At 38.8% G+C, this 15546-nt stretch overlaps 1 protein-coding gene across 1 annotated transcript; it reads left to right on the forward strand.

Annotated features, from left to right (window-relative positions):
• Positions 1-9488, forward strand: LOC309880123 (C-type lectin domain family 1 member A-like). The gene is made up of 6 exons (XM_082764652.1): positions 1-119; positions 881-970; positions 2150-2245; positions 2501-2655; positions 3202-3314; positions 4753-9488. The coding sequence occupies exons 1-6, from the start codon at positions 11-13 to the stop codon at positions 4874-4876; spliced, it is 687 nt and encodes a 228-aa protein (XP_082620778.1). The 5' UTR covers positions 1-10; the 3' UTR covers positions 4877-9488.
• The last annotated feature ends 6058 nt before the right edge of the window (positions 9489-15546 follow it).

The raw sequence follows: 15546 nt of genomic DNA on the forward strand, positions 1-15546 counted from the left end.
TGAACCACGAATGAGTTTTCAGATACTGAATATGAACACAGAAGAGGATGGATACTCTCATTTAAATCACCTGCCACAGCATCCATCCAGACACTATACGTCCGTGAACGTCAACCAAGGTATGACTGACACCTGTTCTTGAACTTTCTATGCTATAGTGGACAACCGGAATGATCTCTCTTGTCCAGATAAGTAAATGAGAAAAATATGTATTTATAGGCTTAATGTTTATTTCTGTGCACTATTTATATGGTTTTGTCCGATAAAAATAAGTGTGCGTGGATGTGAAAATACATAGAAAGAAACTACTGCTGTTACTTGTCCTAAATTTCTGTAGAAAAAGACAGATGGCTTTGGTTCAAACTCTGGAATATAGGAATCAGTGCTAATGTGATTAGTTTTATTTATTGTTTTATATTGTGTCTATTTATATTGTGTTTATATCTCAGTGTGTACACTGAGAGTAGAAAGGATTTGTGCAAAGTGGAAGATGATATGGATATATTTCCTTACTCTATTCTGGCACAGAAGAATAATAAAGTATTGCCAGGGAGAGCAGGAACATCACCTAATTCTAAGCCATAGGATCACTACAAGGTTTCATAGTCTCATCATTTTCTAAAGGCAAGGAATCCCCTACCTGTTCTGTTTAAACTATATACTTCCAGTGACTCATTTCAAACAGACCCCTTTAACAGATGCACTGCAGAGAGCCTAATGTCCTTCACAATTTTCATTTGAGTTGATCCTTAAAATATAATATATCCAAGAAGGGAAAATACTTTGAAAGCCAACTAATGGCTTTTCCTGGAAGGGGGGAGCATTGTCAGGGTTACTGAACAGAGTGCTGCATGTCACGTAAATTTTTGGTTTCTCCCAGGGCGATCTCTTCCCTTTTCTGTATGGTTGCCAGCTATCTTCATTTTGTTTGTACTGTGCCTGGCCCTCATCATAGGAATGATAGTGCTAGGTAAGTGCTGAAACCTACTGTATTCCTTTATTCATATTAACACCTTGGGAATAACTGCACTGAAGAAAAGTGGCAGACTGACTGCAACAAAGGAGTCATAGTTCAGCCTCCTCACATATACTGTTCTTCCCCATCTTCCTATTTGCCTGAAATAAACACCACAGCTTGGTGCATAAGTCTTTGAGGAAGTATTTTTAATGGCATTTCTGGACCTGTGCCCAGAGCAAGGATACAGAAATCAAGGTTGTGTATTTTTGAAAGAGTGGGAGAAATGGATTCTACCCTCATCCATCTATCACTCTTTTATTTGCTAATTAGAATTCAGTTATGAAATTCTAATGTTGACTTTTATACATCAGTTTGATGTTTCTCTTTTCGTCTTCTCTTGTTGTTCAAGCCTCTTTACTCTACTGGAACAGCAGTTCTTTTCTCCTTGCTTGGAGACCTTTTGTGTTGGAAAACTACTATCTTAAATTGGTTCACATAAGTATGTTAAAAAAGGGACATACTTCTAGCACTCAGATTCGTGAGGAAATCTCACTGTCTGTTTCACTCTGTCATTCGAGCTTACCTGAGATGTGCAAAAGAACTGAAGACCTTCATGTTTTATATTAGCTTTTATCATGTGACATCACTGTACCTAACTTGTTATTGCAGAACCTGGACATTGTCATTCTGACCCATTACATTCTGACCCAAAAGCTAATATCTAAGTACTCCTGATATATATATAAGTAAATATAAGTGTATATATATGTATATATATATATAAACTTCCTGCCTTTCTCAGAAAAGTTTAACCAAGATTTAAAGGTGTGTTTTTTAGGAGTTTTAGGGTGTTTTTTTTAAAGTCTCAAAAGTCTTCCTTTAAGATCAGCATGATTAGTTCAAGATACTCCTTGCTAAGTATATTTTTTTTCATTGTTTTAGTTTTTTATTGGATTGTCAAGTGACCTGTAATGGAACTGTGATTAAAATACATTTAAAACATGGGAATCTCTTTATCCATTGTTTTCACATTTGCTAGTTTCCTCACCATATGTGACACTGTAGCATCAGATTTGTATGTGAACACACAGCTGCAAAAAGTAAATTTGCAAAATATGATGAAGCACATATATCATGCAATACCATCACAACTTTTTTTGTCTCACTGGAGATTATCTTTATAAACTTCAGGTCTCAGAGGTTCTCAGGCACCTGTGCAACATGATGAAAACTTGCAAGGACTAAAAGAGAGATTATGCTCAATGGGTGACACAAACATTAAGAACAGTAAGTAGAACTACCATTCACACAGCCTGAAGTGTGTGTTAAGTCTTATATAGTTAAATAAGGGTGTTATATATTATAGGAAATTAAATTATGAACTAAAAAAATAAAAAATAATAAAAAAAAATGAGTATAGATATAACCATAAAGTGCCTTATGCATTTCAGCTCTACATATCTTTGACTTTCCAGGCCTATGAGTGTACATTACTCTTCATTTGGTTGTTTATAAGGGACTGATGGTTTCTTCCTGTTCTAGGCCCAGCATGTTCACTGTGCCCTGTAAACTGGAAATGGATTGGAGGTGACACCTGTTTCTATATTTCAGAAAAGGAGGCAACATGGCTAGAAAGTAAAGACTTTTGCTTTTCTCAGAATTCCACCCTTCTTACACTGAAAAGGAAAAGCAAGTTGGTACGATTCCTATCATACTGGTATTTCTTTGCAATGGTATCAACTATTGAAAACTCTTCACCAGTCAGCAAATACCTCTTTAAGATATACATTAATAGACATACTGTCCCCAGGGTCTGAGGCAATGTGGACTGAAGAGCATTTAATCATAAAAGTATATTGATGAGGAAGCTAATAACACGGGATGTTATTCAGACAGTTATTGGATGCGAGTGTCCTGAATCCTGAGAAAGTTAGAAGTGATGATTTTCAACTCAGAAAATCTCTTTGAATACTCTAATAGAGTTCTAGAGAAAATTGTTGCCATGGTCTTATATTTTGTAAAGATGTCAGACACAAAATATTCCTGTTTGCATGTCAAATAAAGACACTGTCTCCTGGAAACAATGTTATGAAGTTTTGATGACGAGTTCAGAATATCATTGTCAAATTACTTAACTCTTTTGGTTCTTTCTTTGATTACCTCTTCTCAGGAGAAGCTATTTAGATTTAAGCAAAAACACATCCACAAACACGTTGGTGATAAAGGTTTTGCATTTTTCATAGATCAGAATGTCTCATATATTACAAAAACAATCATATTGGATTGGATTATCCTATGGAGTTGATGGCTGGTCTTGGATGGATGATACAAAACTTTCTACACAGAGGATGGACTGGTAGGTTTTCTGAACTTAGATGGTCAGTAGTTTTTAATCTCTTCTTGCACAATATCATCCCTGTGCGTTTAGGGAGGAGGGAAAAATAAATAAATCCTATTAATGGCAGAGTTTCAATGCAGAATACAGCCACAGACACTTTCAGAATTAGAATACTATTATAGATTTGGAATCCCTGAAAAAGATAGTTTTAGAAAACTAAAAGTGAAAGCAAGAGAAAGAAAAAACGAACCAGTGCAATCAGTGACTGCTCTCCCTACTTAAACCCATTCTCTTTATGAAACATTCCATGAGCTCTAAAGTAAGTAACTCACACTTCTTTCAAGACAGACTGCCTCATGCACAACCTTTCTGAACAAGCCTTTTCTACTCAGCCACAGTAATCCCAAATTCACTCCTCTCTTTCATCAACATTTCAAACCCTTAATACACAAAAATGGTCAATGTGAAAAGAACCCATTTACTTTTTCTCTAAATTATCATCAGCTTATTCAGCCTCTTTCTCCTTTATTTAAACTGTGGGGAAAATGAATTACTATTCTGTTCTACATGAAGTGACCACTGCATGCAGTAATATGAGAGTCCTCATCAAAATGGAGAGCTGTCACAGGCAGGACCAACATTTTCTGACTGAAAATTCTACAGTGCCTCCAGAGAAATATGTGCTCATATTGTCTTGCAAACTCTTGCAATTCCCGTGGCTAGTAGATATCAGGCTGAATGATCTGGCTTCTGTTTGGGCAGACCACTGTCATTCAGTTTTCAGACTCAAATTACCACTGTATAAATCAACTGTTGGAGGGTCAATAATGACTGGTGAGGAATTAGTGTTATTTTTTGTTTTGAGTATGCTCTTTTTCCTTTCCTTTCCTTCCCTTTCCTTCCCTTTCCTTCCCTTTCCTTCCCTTTCCTTCCCTTTCCTTCCCTTTCCTTCCCTTTCCTTCCCTTTCCTTCCCTTTCCTTCCCTTTCCTTCCCTTTCCTTCCCTTTCCTTCCCTTTCCTTCCCTTTCCTTCCCTTTCCTTCCCTTTCCTTCCCTTTCCTTTCCTTTCCTTTCCTTTCCTTTCCTTTCCTTTCCTTTCCTTTCCTTTCCTTTCCTTTCCTTTCCTTTCCTTTCCTTTCCTTTCCTTTCCTTTCCTTTCCTTTCTTTTCCTTTCCTTTCCTATTTCTGTTACATTACAAATATGTTTTAATTGCATTAAAAATAATTTTAATTAATTAATTTTTAATTATTTTTTAATTTATTTTTTTTTACATCTTTACATCAAAGGAAGGTGGGAGACTGCCTTGACTTGAGCAATGTCATGTTCTTCAACATTTTGTAGAAGAACTTGCATGACTGTGCAAATTTTGCAATAATGTATGATCATCCAAAAGCTTTGTACAAAACATGTATGTGTAAGTTTTTAACAACATGATGGTTTTTGTTCCTTTTCCTAGGATTGATTTGTCCAACAAGGAAAACTGTGCGTACCTATACTATCGTAAATTAAAAGTTCACAGTGAGGATTGTTATGAGATATATCCTTGGATCTGTGAAAAGACGGCAGTCCAGTTGATCTAAAAATATTCTTCTGATCAGCAGAAGGAGAACTGGAAGCATACGAAGAAATAGATTGTCATTTTCAGATTTTTCAAAAAGATGATGTAAAATAATGTTTAATAGAAATTCAAAGCAGAGTCTAACCTTCACATACACTAAAATGTAACAGAAAGGAAGCCTTTCCAGATAAATAGAATCAGCAATAAGAAATATTTATGAATCAGAGACAAGATATTAGCCTCCTCTGTCTAGCTCAGAAACCTGAACTGTAGCAAAGTTGTTAATCTCAAGCATGTCAGCATAGCCAAAGAACTCAGAAGCATAAAGTCTTGTGGGGCTACTTCTTGTCATTGGTTAGAATTTCTTATATATCCATTTCTACCAGGGCTCTCCTTTTAGCCCATTTGACTACTCAGATGATGAGTCTTCTCTCACTTCTATTTACAAAGATACATTCACCTCCAAAAACTCTTAATTATTTACAGTTTACTCTTCAATGCACCAACTTTCAGTTATTCTAAATTACTCTAAAACTCCAAAGCAAACACTCCTCTCCTTTACTACTCAAATATGTGTGGGTTCTTTGTTTGCTGCTTAGCAGCAAAACACCAGTTAGCACCTTCATCCTCCTCTTGGCTGGGGACTATGATTTTTAAGTATGTTCAAATTTGAGATCCAAGTAATGAAGCTTTTCCTCTACATACAATAATGTGATCTTCCAAGAAGTCCCAGAAGTCATTGTTAAATAAGTGTTAATAAACAGTATGTAGTTATCATAATTGCCATAGCTGTTATGCAGGGAGAATGGAAATACTGATTGGATTCCAAGATTGCCATCCTAAGACCATTGGTCTTCAACTAAAAGGGAATATCTCCCTCTCTTTACCTAACACATAGGGCCGTAGAGGGAAGAGGGATCCAAAATACCTAGTTGATATTCAGCTATCACCTCCTCCAAACTCAAGAGAGGTCTGTCCCAATGAGCAGAAATTCAGGCAAAAATGCCAAAAGACATTTGATGAACTAGAGGTTCCTGGCCAAATTCAAACACAAAAAGAAAGCATAGAGAGGGTAAATACATGGATGTGTAACCTGGGAGTAATACAGATACAGGGATGAGGTTAGGAAAGCCAGAGCCCATTTGGAACTCACTCGGGCCAGTGATGTCAAAGACAACAGGAAGGGCTTCTGGGTGACAAAATGTAGATGGAAAAATATGGACTCACTGCTGAAGGAGATGGTGGACTTGATTATACAGTAGGTGATAACAGCTGAAGTATTGGGTGCCTTCTTTGCTTCAGTCTTTATGAGCAAGATTGGCCTTTATGCATACCAGGCCCCAGAATGTAAAGGAAAAGTCTGGAGCATGGAAGAAGTTCTGGTCTGGGAACACAAGCAAACTGTACATACATAAATCCATTAGCTCTGATGGGATGCACCCATGAATGCTGTGGGAGCCAGAAGATGTCACTGTTGCAAGCTCACCTTCAGAAACCTTTTAAAGATCATGGTTACTGAGAGAGTGCCTGAGGACTGGAGGAAAGCAAATATCACTCCTCCACTTCTATCTTCAAGAAAGTCAGGAAAGAAGACCCAGGGCCAGGCAGACTCACTTCAGTCCCTGGGAAAGCGATGGAGCACATAATCCCGGAAACCATTTCCAAGCACAGGAAGGGCAAGAATGTGATCAGGAGTACTCAGAATGCATCTACCAAGGGGAAGTCACATTTGAACAACCTCATAAACTTCCACAATGAAACCACTGGCTGATAGATGCAGAGAGAGCAGAGGACATTGTCTACCTGGACTTCGGTAAGGCTTTCAACACTGTCTTCCATAAGATCCTCATAAAGAAACTATGTATGGGATGGATGAGCAGACTGGGAGATAGATTTAAAACTGGCTAAACAGCCAGCCCAAGAAGATAGTGATCAGTGTTTTATAGTCTAGTCAGAGACCACTAACTAGCAGTGTATGTCAGTGGTAAATATTGATTCCAGTCCTGTTTAACCTCTTTATTAATGATCTGGATGATGGTGCCGAGTGTACCCTCTGCGTGTCTGAAGGTAATACAACACTGGAAGGAGAGGTGACCATATGGTTGTGCTGACAGTCAGAGGGACCTCAACAAGCTGGAGAGAGGGACTGACCTCATGAAGCTCAAAAGAGAGATGCAAAGTCTTGCACCTGGGGAGAAACAACCAACCCCATGCACCAACATATCCTGGGGGTAAAACAGCTAGAAAGAAGCTAGGCAGAAAAGGTCCTGGGGTCCTGATGGACACCAAGTTGAACATGAGCTGGAAATGTGCCCCTGCCACAGAGAAGACTGTTAGTATTATGGGCTACATTAGAAAAAGTATTGTCAGCAATTTGAGGAAGGTAATCCTTCCCCTCTCCTCAGCATTGATGAGGCCACATCTGGAGTACTGTGTGCATTCCTAGGCTCCTCAGTACAGGAGACACATGGACATACCGGAGAGGGTCACAGAGATAATGAAGGGAGAAAGTTGGGACTCTTCAGCATGGAGAATAGAAGGCCTAGGAGAATCTTATCAATGTATATAAATACCTGGAAAGAAGCTGATAAGAAGACAGAGCTACACTCTCTTCAGTTGTTCCTAGTGCCAGGACAAGAGGCAATGGGCACAAACTGAAACACAGGATGTTCCCTCTCAACCTCAGGAAGCCCTTCTTTACTATGTAGGTGACTAAGCACTTGTGCAGTTTGCACAGAGAGGTTGTGGAGTCAGACCCTTTGAAGATATCCAAAAGCCATCTGGACATGGTTCTGGGTAATCGTCTCTAGGTATCTCAACTTGAGCAGATGGGATGGACCAGATGGCCTCCAGAGGTTCCTTCCAACATAAATCATACATTGATTCTGTAATTCTATGGTTGATTTAAGAGCTTAAATTTTATATACACTAGTCTCAGAAAGGCTCAGTCTGATATTCATGTGGCTGTGTTTAAAAGAGGTCGATCAATTTAATAGAGCTTGCTACTTTTGAGTAGGAACATTGATTAGAGAACGTCCTTTGGTTTTGTTCTAAGTTTGAAAGTGTCTGAGGTTTTTTCTTCATGTTGGAAAACAGATTTGAGCAGAAAAATTTGAAAATATATTTTGATGTATTTCTATGTCACAGTCTACTAGAAATTTGATTTGTCTCCAGTGTACATAGGGATGCAGTTTGAACCACCACATTCAGCAATGACACTTCATGGTCTATGAATGTGTGATAACATTGGTGGTAGGGGAGATGGTTGGACCAGATGATCTTGGAGGTCTTTTCCAACCTTCATGATTCTATGATTCTATGATATTCATGACACAATCATACAGAAGAAACTTCTCTCTTTCCCTGGGTTGCAATACTGTACTTCAAAATACAGATTTTATGAAATGCATAAGATTTTTGCCTTCATAGCATAGGCAAGTTGATATTAATTATCTATTTCCTTTCTGCTACAAAATACTGGTTTTCATGTATACAGTTCCCATTAAATATTTGCACCATAATTTGTGCTGTGTCCAGAATTCAACTTTATTTGACATTATAAACAGCAGCAAATATGATTGCTGCATGGTCATTTCAGCATCCATCTCCAAGAAAGGTCCTATCCACAAAGGTCACCTACGAACCTTGCGCATTTCAATGTGGTCTAATTGTGTGTTCCAATTCCACATTTCAGTTGAGTCTGTTTGTTTGGTGTTTACACAGGAAAAAGTCCAATAAATCCAGAAAATTATAGAAAGAAAATACAGGAAATACTGAATAGGGAGGAAATACTGACTCTTGCTGATAGTTTAATCAGATTCAGGAGGTCTTTCTCTGTGAAAGAATATTTTGCAACTCTTTGTTTGAAATCAGAACAAAAGGGTGACCTTTCTACAGATAGAGTGCACGTTTCCTTCTTCTCAATTTTCTGGTGGGTTTTTAGAGTGGTGAGGAGTAGAGTGGGTACATAAGTTTTCAGGATAGCAAGGATATGTGTGATTGCGATCCACTGACTCCAGATTTCCCCCAAAGAAATAGGCATCTGTATTTACTCATTCTTTTGTCATTCTTCTGCAATTCAACAGTTCATGGAGGGAAGTTACCAAGGAGGAATCAGTACTACTGAGAACAATACAAAGATCAAATATTAGGGATTTTGTATTCTCTTCTTGTGGCCAGATAAAACTCTTATATTGACTTTTTATCATTGTAAGCCAGTGACTTAAACAGTGACATCTAGTTTATACTGAGTGAAGGCAAATCAAAACCACATTTACTAAGATATGGTTGAAAAGTGCTAGGCTAGAACTGTTGCTTCTTTGACTGCAAGAAGGGTTGACTGAATCACAGCAGCCAACTTTTAGCACAACAAAACTGAGTGTACTGCTTCTCTTGTACCACTATTTCTGCTGCTTAAAATTAAATCCCAGTTTCACCCAATCGTATCGAAAGAAGTTTGTGCAGTTCAGCTGATTTGTGCTCACTGACTAATGGACAATGAACTGCGGAACAGGAAATGAATGTCCATGTTAGTTTGCTCAAGAGTTTATGACCAACAGTCAGTGTAGTCAAAGATGCTGATTCTTTTACAAGAGATCATGTTTGTTCTTCTACTCAATAAAACACTTGTTAAATGTGAATATTTAAAAAGACATCTGTTTTGTTTGTTTGGTTGGTTGTTGTGTTTTGTTTTTTTTTTTTGTTACTTGATGAACCATTGAAGCCAAAATTCTCTATCACATTCTCTTCTGTCTAGACACTTCAATTCTGAACTGGCGATAGCACTAATTTCAGTGATTTCAAGGATAATCTATTCTTTATCTGGTGATTAATACTAATAGTGGTAGACTCTTTCTGCTTCTTAAAGAAGACTGCAAACAAGTATGGTGAAGATATGTTATTTCAAATCCATGACAAAGCTTTGCTCACCACTGCACAGTCAGGTGCAGTTAAACATGTGATATACAAAGGCCTCTGTATATTGCTCAGAAATACTTTTTGAGATGCATTAATAACCTCTATAAAAAGCTTTGCTTTAACATAAGACTTTGTTAACCTTTATAGATAAAGCAAGTGGGTAATTTGTGGGTTAACCTTATATTTACAAATCATTATAAATTTAGTGGTTTGGCTATGACTGCAGGGAATTTGGCTTGTCTTTTTGTTTACTTCACAATGACAAGACACAAACCCAATTCTTTTGCCGTGTAAATGAAAATGCCAATATCTGTAGGGTAATTGGTTGAATAATTATATTGAGTACAGATTGATTAACAATTAATCGGAGATGTTCAGATACAGTTCTGCAAGAAATTAACAATATAACAAAAAATATATTATCACCAGAAAAACGTATATATATATATTGTTCAGGAAATTCCAGAGAATTATAACGGTTCTGAGGTTGCAATTGCAAGATGCTTAAAATAATTTTCATTCAAATAAAAATTTATTTGCAGCAGCAAATTCAGAACATTTAGGGGAATCATGACATCTAAAAATTAGCACACTTGTAAAGCTACTTTAAAACCCAAATTGTACAAGCACGCAATACTTGCAAGTTCCCTATAATGAAGACGTGGGGGAAACAAGGTGTGATATATTCAGAAATTAATTTTTAACAAGCTAATCACAGCATGGAAAATAGATCTAAAATGCTTGTCCTCAAAATCATGAAAGCAGTTCTGTTTCTCTCAGTAAGACATGAAAAAAACAGGTCAGTTACAAGTCTGTGGGTTTCAGGCCTGGATAGATGTTTAAGTCAGCACTTAATTGTGTACTTCTATCCTTGTTTCCTTGTTCTTGCAGCAGTCTTTAGAAGAGTTGATTGAAAATCATTTTCCATGTACCATGTGGCTGTGCAACTTGAAAAATGGCAGTGTATTTTGCAAGTCCTGATGTCTGAAGACAACAGCTTCTGTTTATAAACATGAATTCAGAGACATATTATCTCTGATAATGTGAGAACTGGAATCTTGCTGCAAGAATATATTTCCCCACTCGGATTTCTTTCTGTTTTTATGATCCAAATGGTTTACTGCTTGTCTGTTAGCAAGAGTAAGAAGGAGGACAATGGAGAGAAGAAAACTCATTAATAAGTAAAACTGTGACACCTCATTCTGGGTTGCATCTCTGAGGTTTACCAAGAAATAAGACACTTGTGCAATTACATGTCAATACAATGCAACCAACATAAAAATAAGAAAACAAAGTCAGCAGAATAATTTGTTTTTAAAACAAATAAGCACTATGAAGAAAAACACCTATGAGCAACTGAAAGCAATAAGACACCAAGCTATGTCGTACAGTTGACACGCTGGAGGGAAGGGATGTCATCCAGAGGGACCTTGAGGGGCTTAAGAAGTAGGCCTGTATGAACATTATGAGGTTTGGCAAGATCATGTGCAAAGTCCTGCATCTAGGCTGGGGCAATCCCAAGCAAAAATGCAGGCTGGGCAGAGAACGGATTGAGAACAGCTCTGAGGAGGACTTGTGTGCTGGTTGATGAGAAGCTCAATCTAAGCCAGCAATGTGTGCTTGCAATCCAGAAAGCCAACCATATCCGGGGATGCATCAAAAGAAGCATGGCCAGAAGGTCAAGGGAGGTGATTGTTGGTCCCCCTCTACTCTGCTCTTATGAGACCCCACCTGGAGAACTGTATTCAGCTCTGGGGCCGCGAGGAGGGACACAAAGATGATCAGAGGGCTGGAGCACTGCTCCTATGAAGACAGGATGAGGAAGTTGGGGTTGTCCAGCCTGGAGAAGAAAAGGTTCCAAGGGAGACCTTGTAGCAGCCTAATACCTAAAGTGGGCTACAGGAAAGCTGGGGAGGAACTCTTTGTCAGGGAGTGTAGTGATAGGACGGGGAGTAATGGCTTTATACTATAAAACAGTAGTTTTAGATTAGATGTAAGAAAGAAATTCATTGCTATGATGGTGGTGAGGCGCTAGAACAGGTTGCCCAGAGAAGTTGTGAATGCCCCATCCCTGGAAATGTTCAAGGCCATGTTGGATGAGATTTTGAGCAACTTGGTCTAGTGGGTGGCATCCTTGCCTATGTCAGGAGCATTGGAACCAGATGATCTTTAAGATCCCTTCCAACCCGAACTGTTCTATGATTCTACTACTCTATATTATAAGAAAACAGAGTGAGAATAACAATTTGTCTTTAAAACACATAAGTACTATGAAGTTGATTAATTTGGTAGATCTATTGAGATGAATATTCAGGTTGGGTACAGTAAGGAAATAGTTTACCAAGAAGCACTGAGAGTGGCTTATGAGCTGAAGGTGTACTTTGTGGCATGAGTACAGCGTTTATAGTCCTGTTTTAATGGACATCATATCAAGCTGAAAAGGCTAGTCATAGACTCAATATTTTTTTTTATCAAAAATTAACATCAAGGATACAAAAAAATGTAAAGGCTCTAGCTGTGCTAATACCTTATGGCAACAACAAACTGCAAACAATTACTATTCTAGTGGTGACTATAAAAAATCTTTCTCCTTCTGTCTTTTTCAGTGTGTAAAAAAAAATAAAATGTCTAAGAGCATTGTATTAGGCTTGAAATGACTCAGTTCACTTGAAGATATGATTGGATTCTGCCTTCTGATCTTTGCCAGTGTTAAGTGCTTTCTGCACTCAAGTGACTCCATCTTACATATAAGAGTGTTTTTTTTCTCTCCTGTATTAAGCCAAAATTCAAGAACTTGTTTATACTACATATCAAGGAAATTCAAGGTTAAGTGTTACTCAAACATAGTAATAAGTTGTACACTATGCACCTTAGGGCAGACAGCATTGTGTTACTGGATGCCACAAGCTCTTCTGTTCTGTGTAGCTTTACTCATCGCGTAGCTGTTATAATTACAAATTATCATGGTATAAAATGAAAAAGAAAAAGAAAAACAAAACAAAACAAACAAAAAACAACTGGGCAGCAATGAGGAGCAGGACCTTATCCCCTTGTTTTAAAAGTTTCTGAGCTTATGAATACTCATCAGCCTAGTACAGGGAGATCTCTTTTCTGAATTCATGCAGCAGCTGTGTGTAGGCTATGGGATCAGTTGGCTGACATCCTCAAATGGACCTGTGAGGTCTCCATGTATGGCAGAAAACCTGGAGGCAGACCTCTGCACAAGGATAGAAATCTGCTACTTGGAAGTCTGTGAACAGCCTTTATGTCCCGTACAGGGAAACCCAACGGACATCTCCTCCTGAGCACTGTACAGAACAACAACCTTTCTTTGAGCATCACCCTTTATTTCCTTCAGAATTTAACTGCCAGCAATAGCCCATAGTACCATTGCTTTTCACTTCTCCCTCAGCCAGAGCCCAACAATCAACCACTACTCTGATAGAAGGTCTTTGTATGAGTTCCCTTCCCTGGTTTTTGACTCTATGTCCAGACAAGCTGCCCTTCCTGGCCTGATGATGAATTCCTGCTGGTCCTCTCCCCAGTGCTCTCACATCAGTTTTGCTCACTGGTTCAGCTCATAGAATCATATCATAGAATCATAGAACAGCTTGGGTTGGAAGTGACCTTAAAGACCATCTAATTCCAACCCCCCTGCTATGGACTGGGACACCACCCACTAGATCAGGTTAGCCAGGGCCCCATCCAGTCTGGCCTTGAACACTTCCAGGGATGGAGCATCCACAACTTCCCTGGGCAACCTGTTCCAGTGCCTCACCATCCACTCTGAGTGAAGAATTTCTTCCTAACACCGAATCTAAATCTCCCTTCTTTTAGTTCAAAGCCATTCCCCCTTGTTCTTGTCACCATCTGCTCAATGAAAAAGTTGTTCTCCATCTTTTTTGTAAGTCCCTCAAACAGGTCCACATCCTTCTTGTGCTGGGGGCTCCACATCTGGATGCAGCACTCCAGGTAGGGCCTCAGAAGGCAGAGCAGAGGGGGACAATCACCTCCCTAGACCTGCTGGCCACCTCTCCATCGATGCATCCCAGGATGCAGTTGGCCTTCCAGGCTGCAACTGAGCACTGCTGGTTCATGATGAGTTTTTTGTGTACCAGAACCCCCAAGTCCTTTTCTGCAGAGCTGCTCTCAATAAATTCTTCTCCCACTCTGTACTCATGTCTGGGACAGCATTGAAGCAGCTGCATCACCTTGCACTTAGACTTGTTGAACCTCATTAGGTTCATGTGGACCCACTTTTCAAGCTTTTCCAGTCTCGTCCTCATACCAGCCCCCTCAGTGAGGGCTCTCCTGCTTCCTCATGGTGTGATCCTTAGGAGACCCTTGCATGGTCAAGGGCTGTAACATGGGGCCTTGCAGCATGTCCTAGTACAACAACCCTGTGTGGATTACTCCTTCCATCCTTCACATCTTACCTGCATCCCCTGTAGACAGGTAAGTGCTGGGATCCCAAGTAACATCTCCACTGCTGCTGAGGCCCCATGCTTAGACTTAGAATAGGCAGCATTTCCAGACTGTGAGATAACTGTGACACAAGACACTCTGTTGTCCTGGCTCCTCTGAATTACTTCTTCATACCCATAATTAAGATAACTAAGATCATTACCATATTGCTAAATACCCATCTAGTGTGGGATGAAGCACACTTGTTGGCTGTTCTTACTGCAGAGTTACGATGCACAGCTTCAAGTCCGAAATAATCATAATTATAAGCCTGCCGAGATAGCGCCATAGCTATCTCGGCAAATTGAACTTACAGTTCAATTTTCATCAAATGGCTCAAATTAGAACAAAATACATACAAGAACAGAAGTCCCAAAACATAAACTTGTTTGTTCCTGTGGGACTTCAAACATTTCTGTTGCATCATTATAAAGGCCCTGTTATGGTGGTTATTCAGCCTACTGTCTGCAGTGACATACCAAGAAGACACACTACAGAAAAAGTCATTTGTAGCAATATTTATTCCAGCTGTGAAATTCTAGAACAGGATAGAAAATGGATTTGGGATATCAAAGAACTAGATCAGATGTGACATAGATAATTATTAAGACAGATGTCTTAGAGGAATGTGCCTTCTTCCCTAATACCTGATGAAGCAGAATCCACTAGCAGTTGGACTGGCACCCTTGGCATTAAAAATTGGTGACTTTCCTCAATGAAGATGTATTCTGTATTTGATTTCTGGTTTATGAGCCCATAGGGGATGCAATCTCATTTCAAAACTTTACTCTCTAACCAGTAGAACTAGTAGTATTTTGTCTTTTAATACAGGCTCTGATTTCTTTGTATCACCCAGTTACCAGCTGGTAGGGACTGAAATTAAATCAAATATTTGGCAGTTTATTGTAAAATGGGCATTCATGTCATTCATGTGTGATTACCCAATGGATGCATTTTGAAAACATGTATGTGTTGTCCTAGCTAATGTACATTGATTACAGATTGTTGGTGATATGAATCAATCTATAAAATTGAGTTCTGGAATCATGTGCTTAATTTTGCTTCACTTAGAATGGAATATATAAGAAGTGGATAGAACTGGTTACACAAGAACACAAGGCCTGAAAGAAAAAAGAGGGAATTAAGTTGCTGGGAAAAAAAAAAAAAAAAAAAAAAAAAAAAAAAAAAAAAAAAAAGCACAAGGAGCCTGGCTGATGTGCATCACCAGAGGACAAGTTTATAGTATCCCTGACATAACCTGTCCCTGCAACAGCATATCACAGGATGGGGCTTTCTGCAAAGCTGTGCACA

Source organism: Aythya marila (assembly GCF_965140915.1).
Source record: "Aythya marila genome assembly, chromosome: 1".
NCBI lineage: Eukaryota > Metazoa > Chordata > Aves > Anseriformes > Anatidae > Aythya > Aythya marila.

What these genes read in the sequence shown, in the direction of transcription:
- LOC309880123 (XM_082764652.1), top strand. Translation starts at nt 11, where the DNA reads ATGAGTTTTCAGATACTGAATATGAACACAGAAGAGGATGGATACTCT. An exon ending in TGACACAAACATTAAGAACA is followed by an intron (nt 2,246 to 2,500) that starts GTAAGTAGAACT and finishes TTCCTGTTCTAG; the next exon opens with GCCCAGCATGTTCACTGTGC. An exon ending in TCTACACAGAGGATGGACTG is followed by an intron (nt 3,315 to 4,752) that starts GTAGGTTTTCTG and finishes TCCTTTTCCTAG; the next exon opens with GATTGATTTGTCCAACAAGG.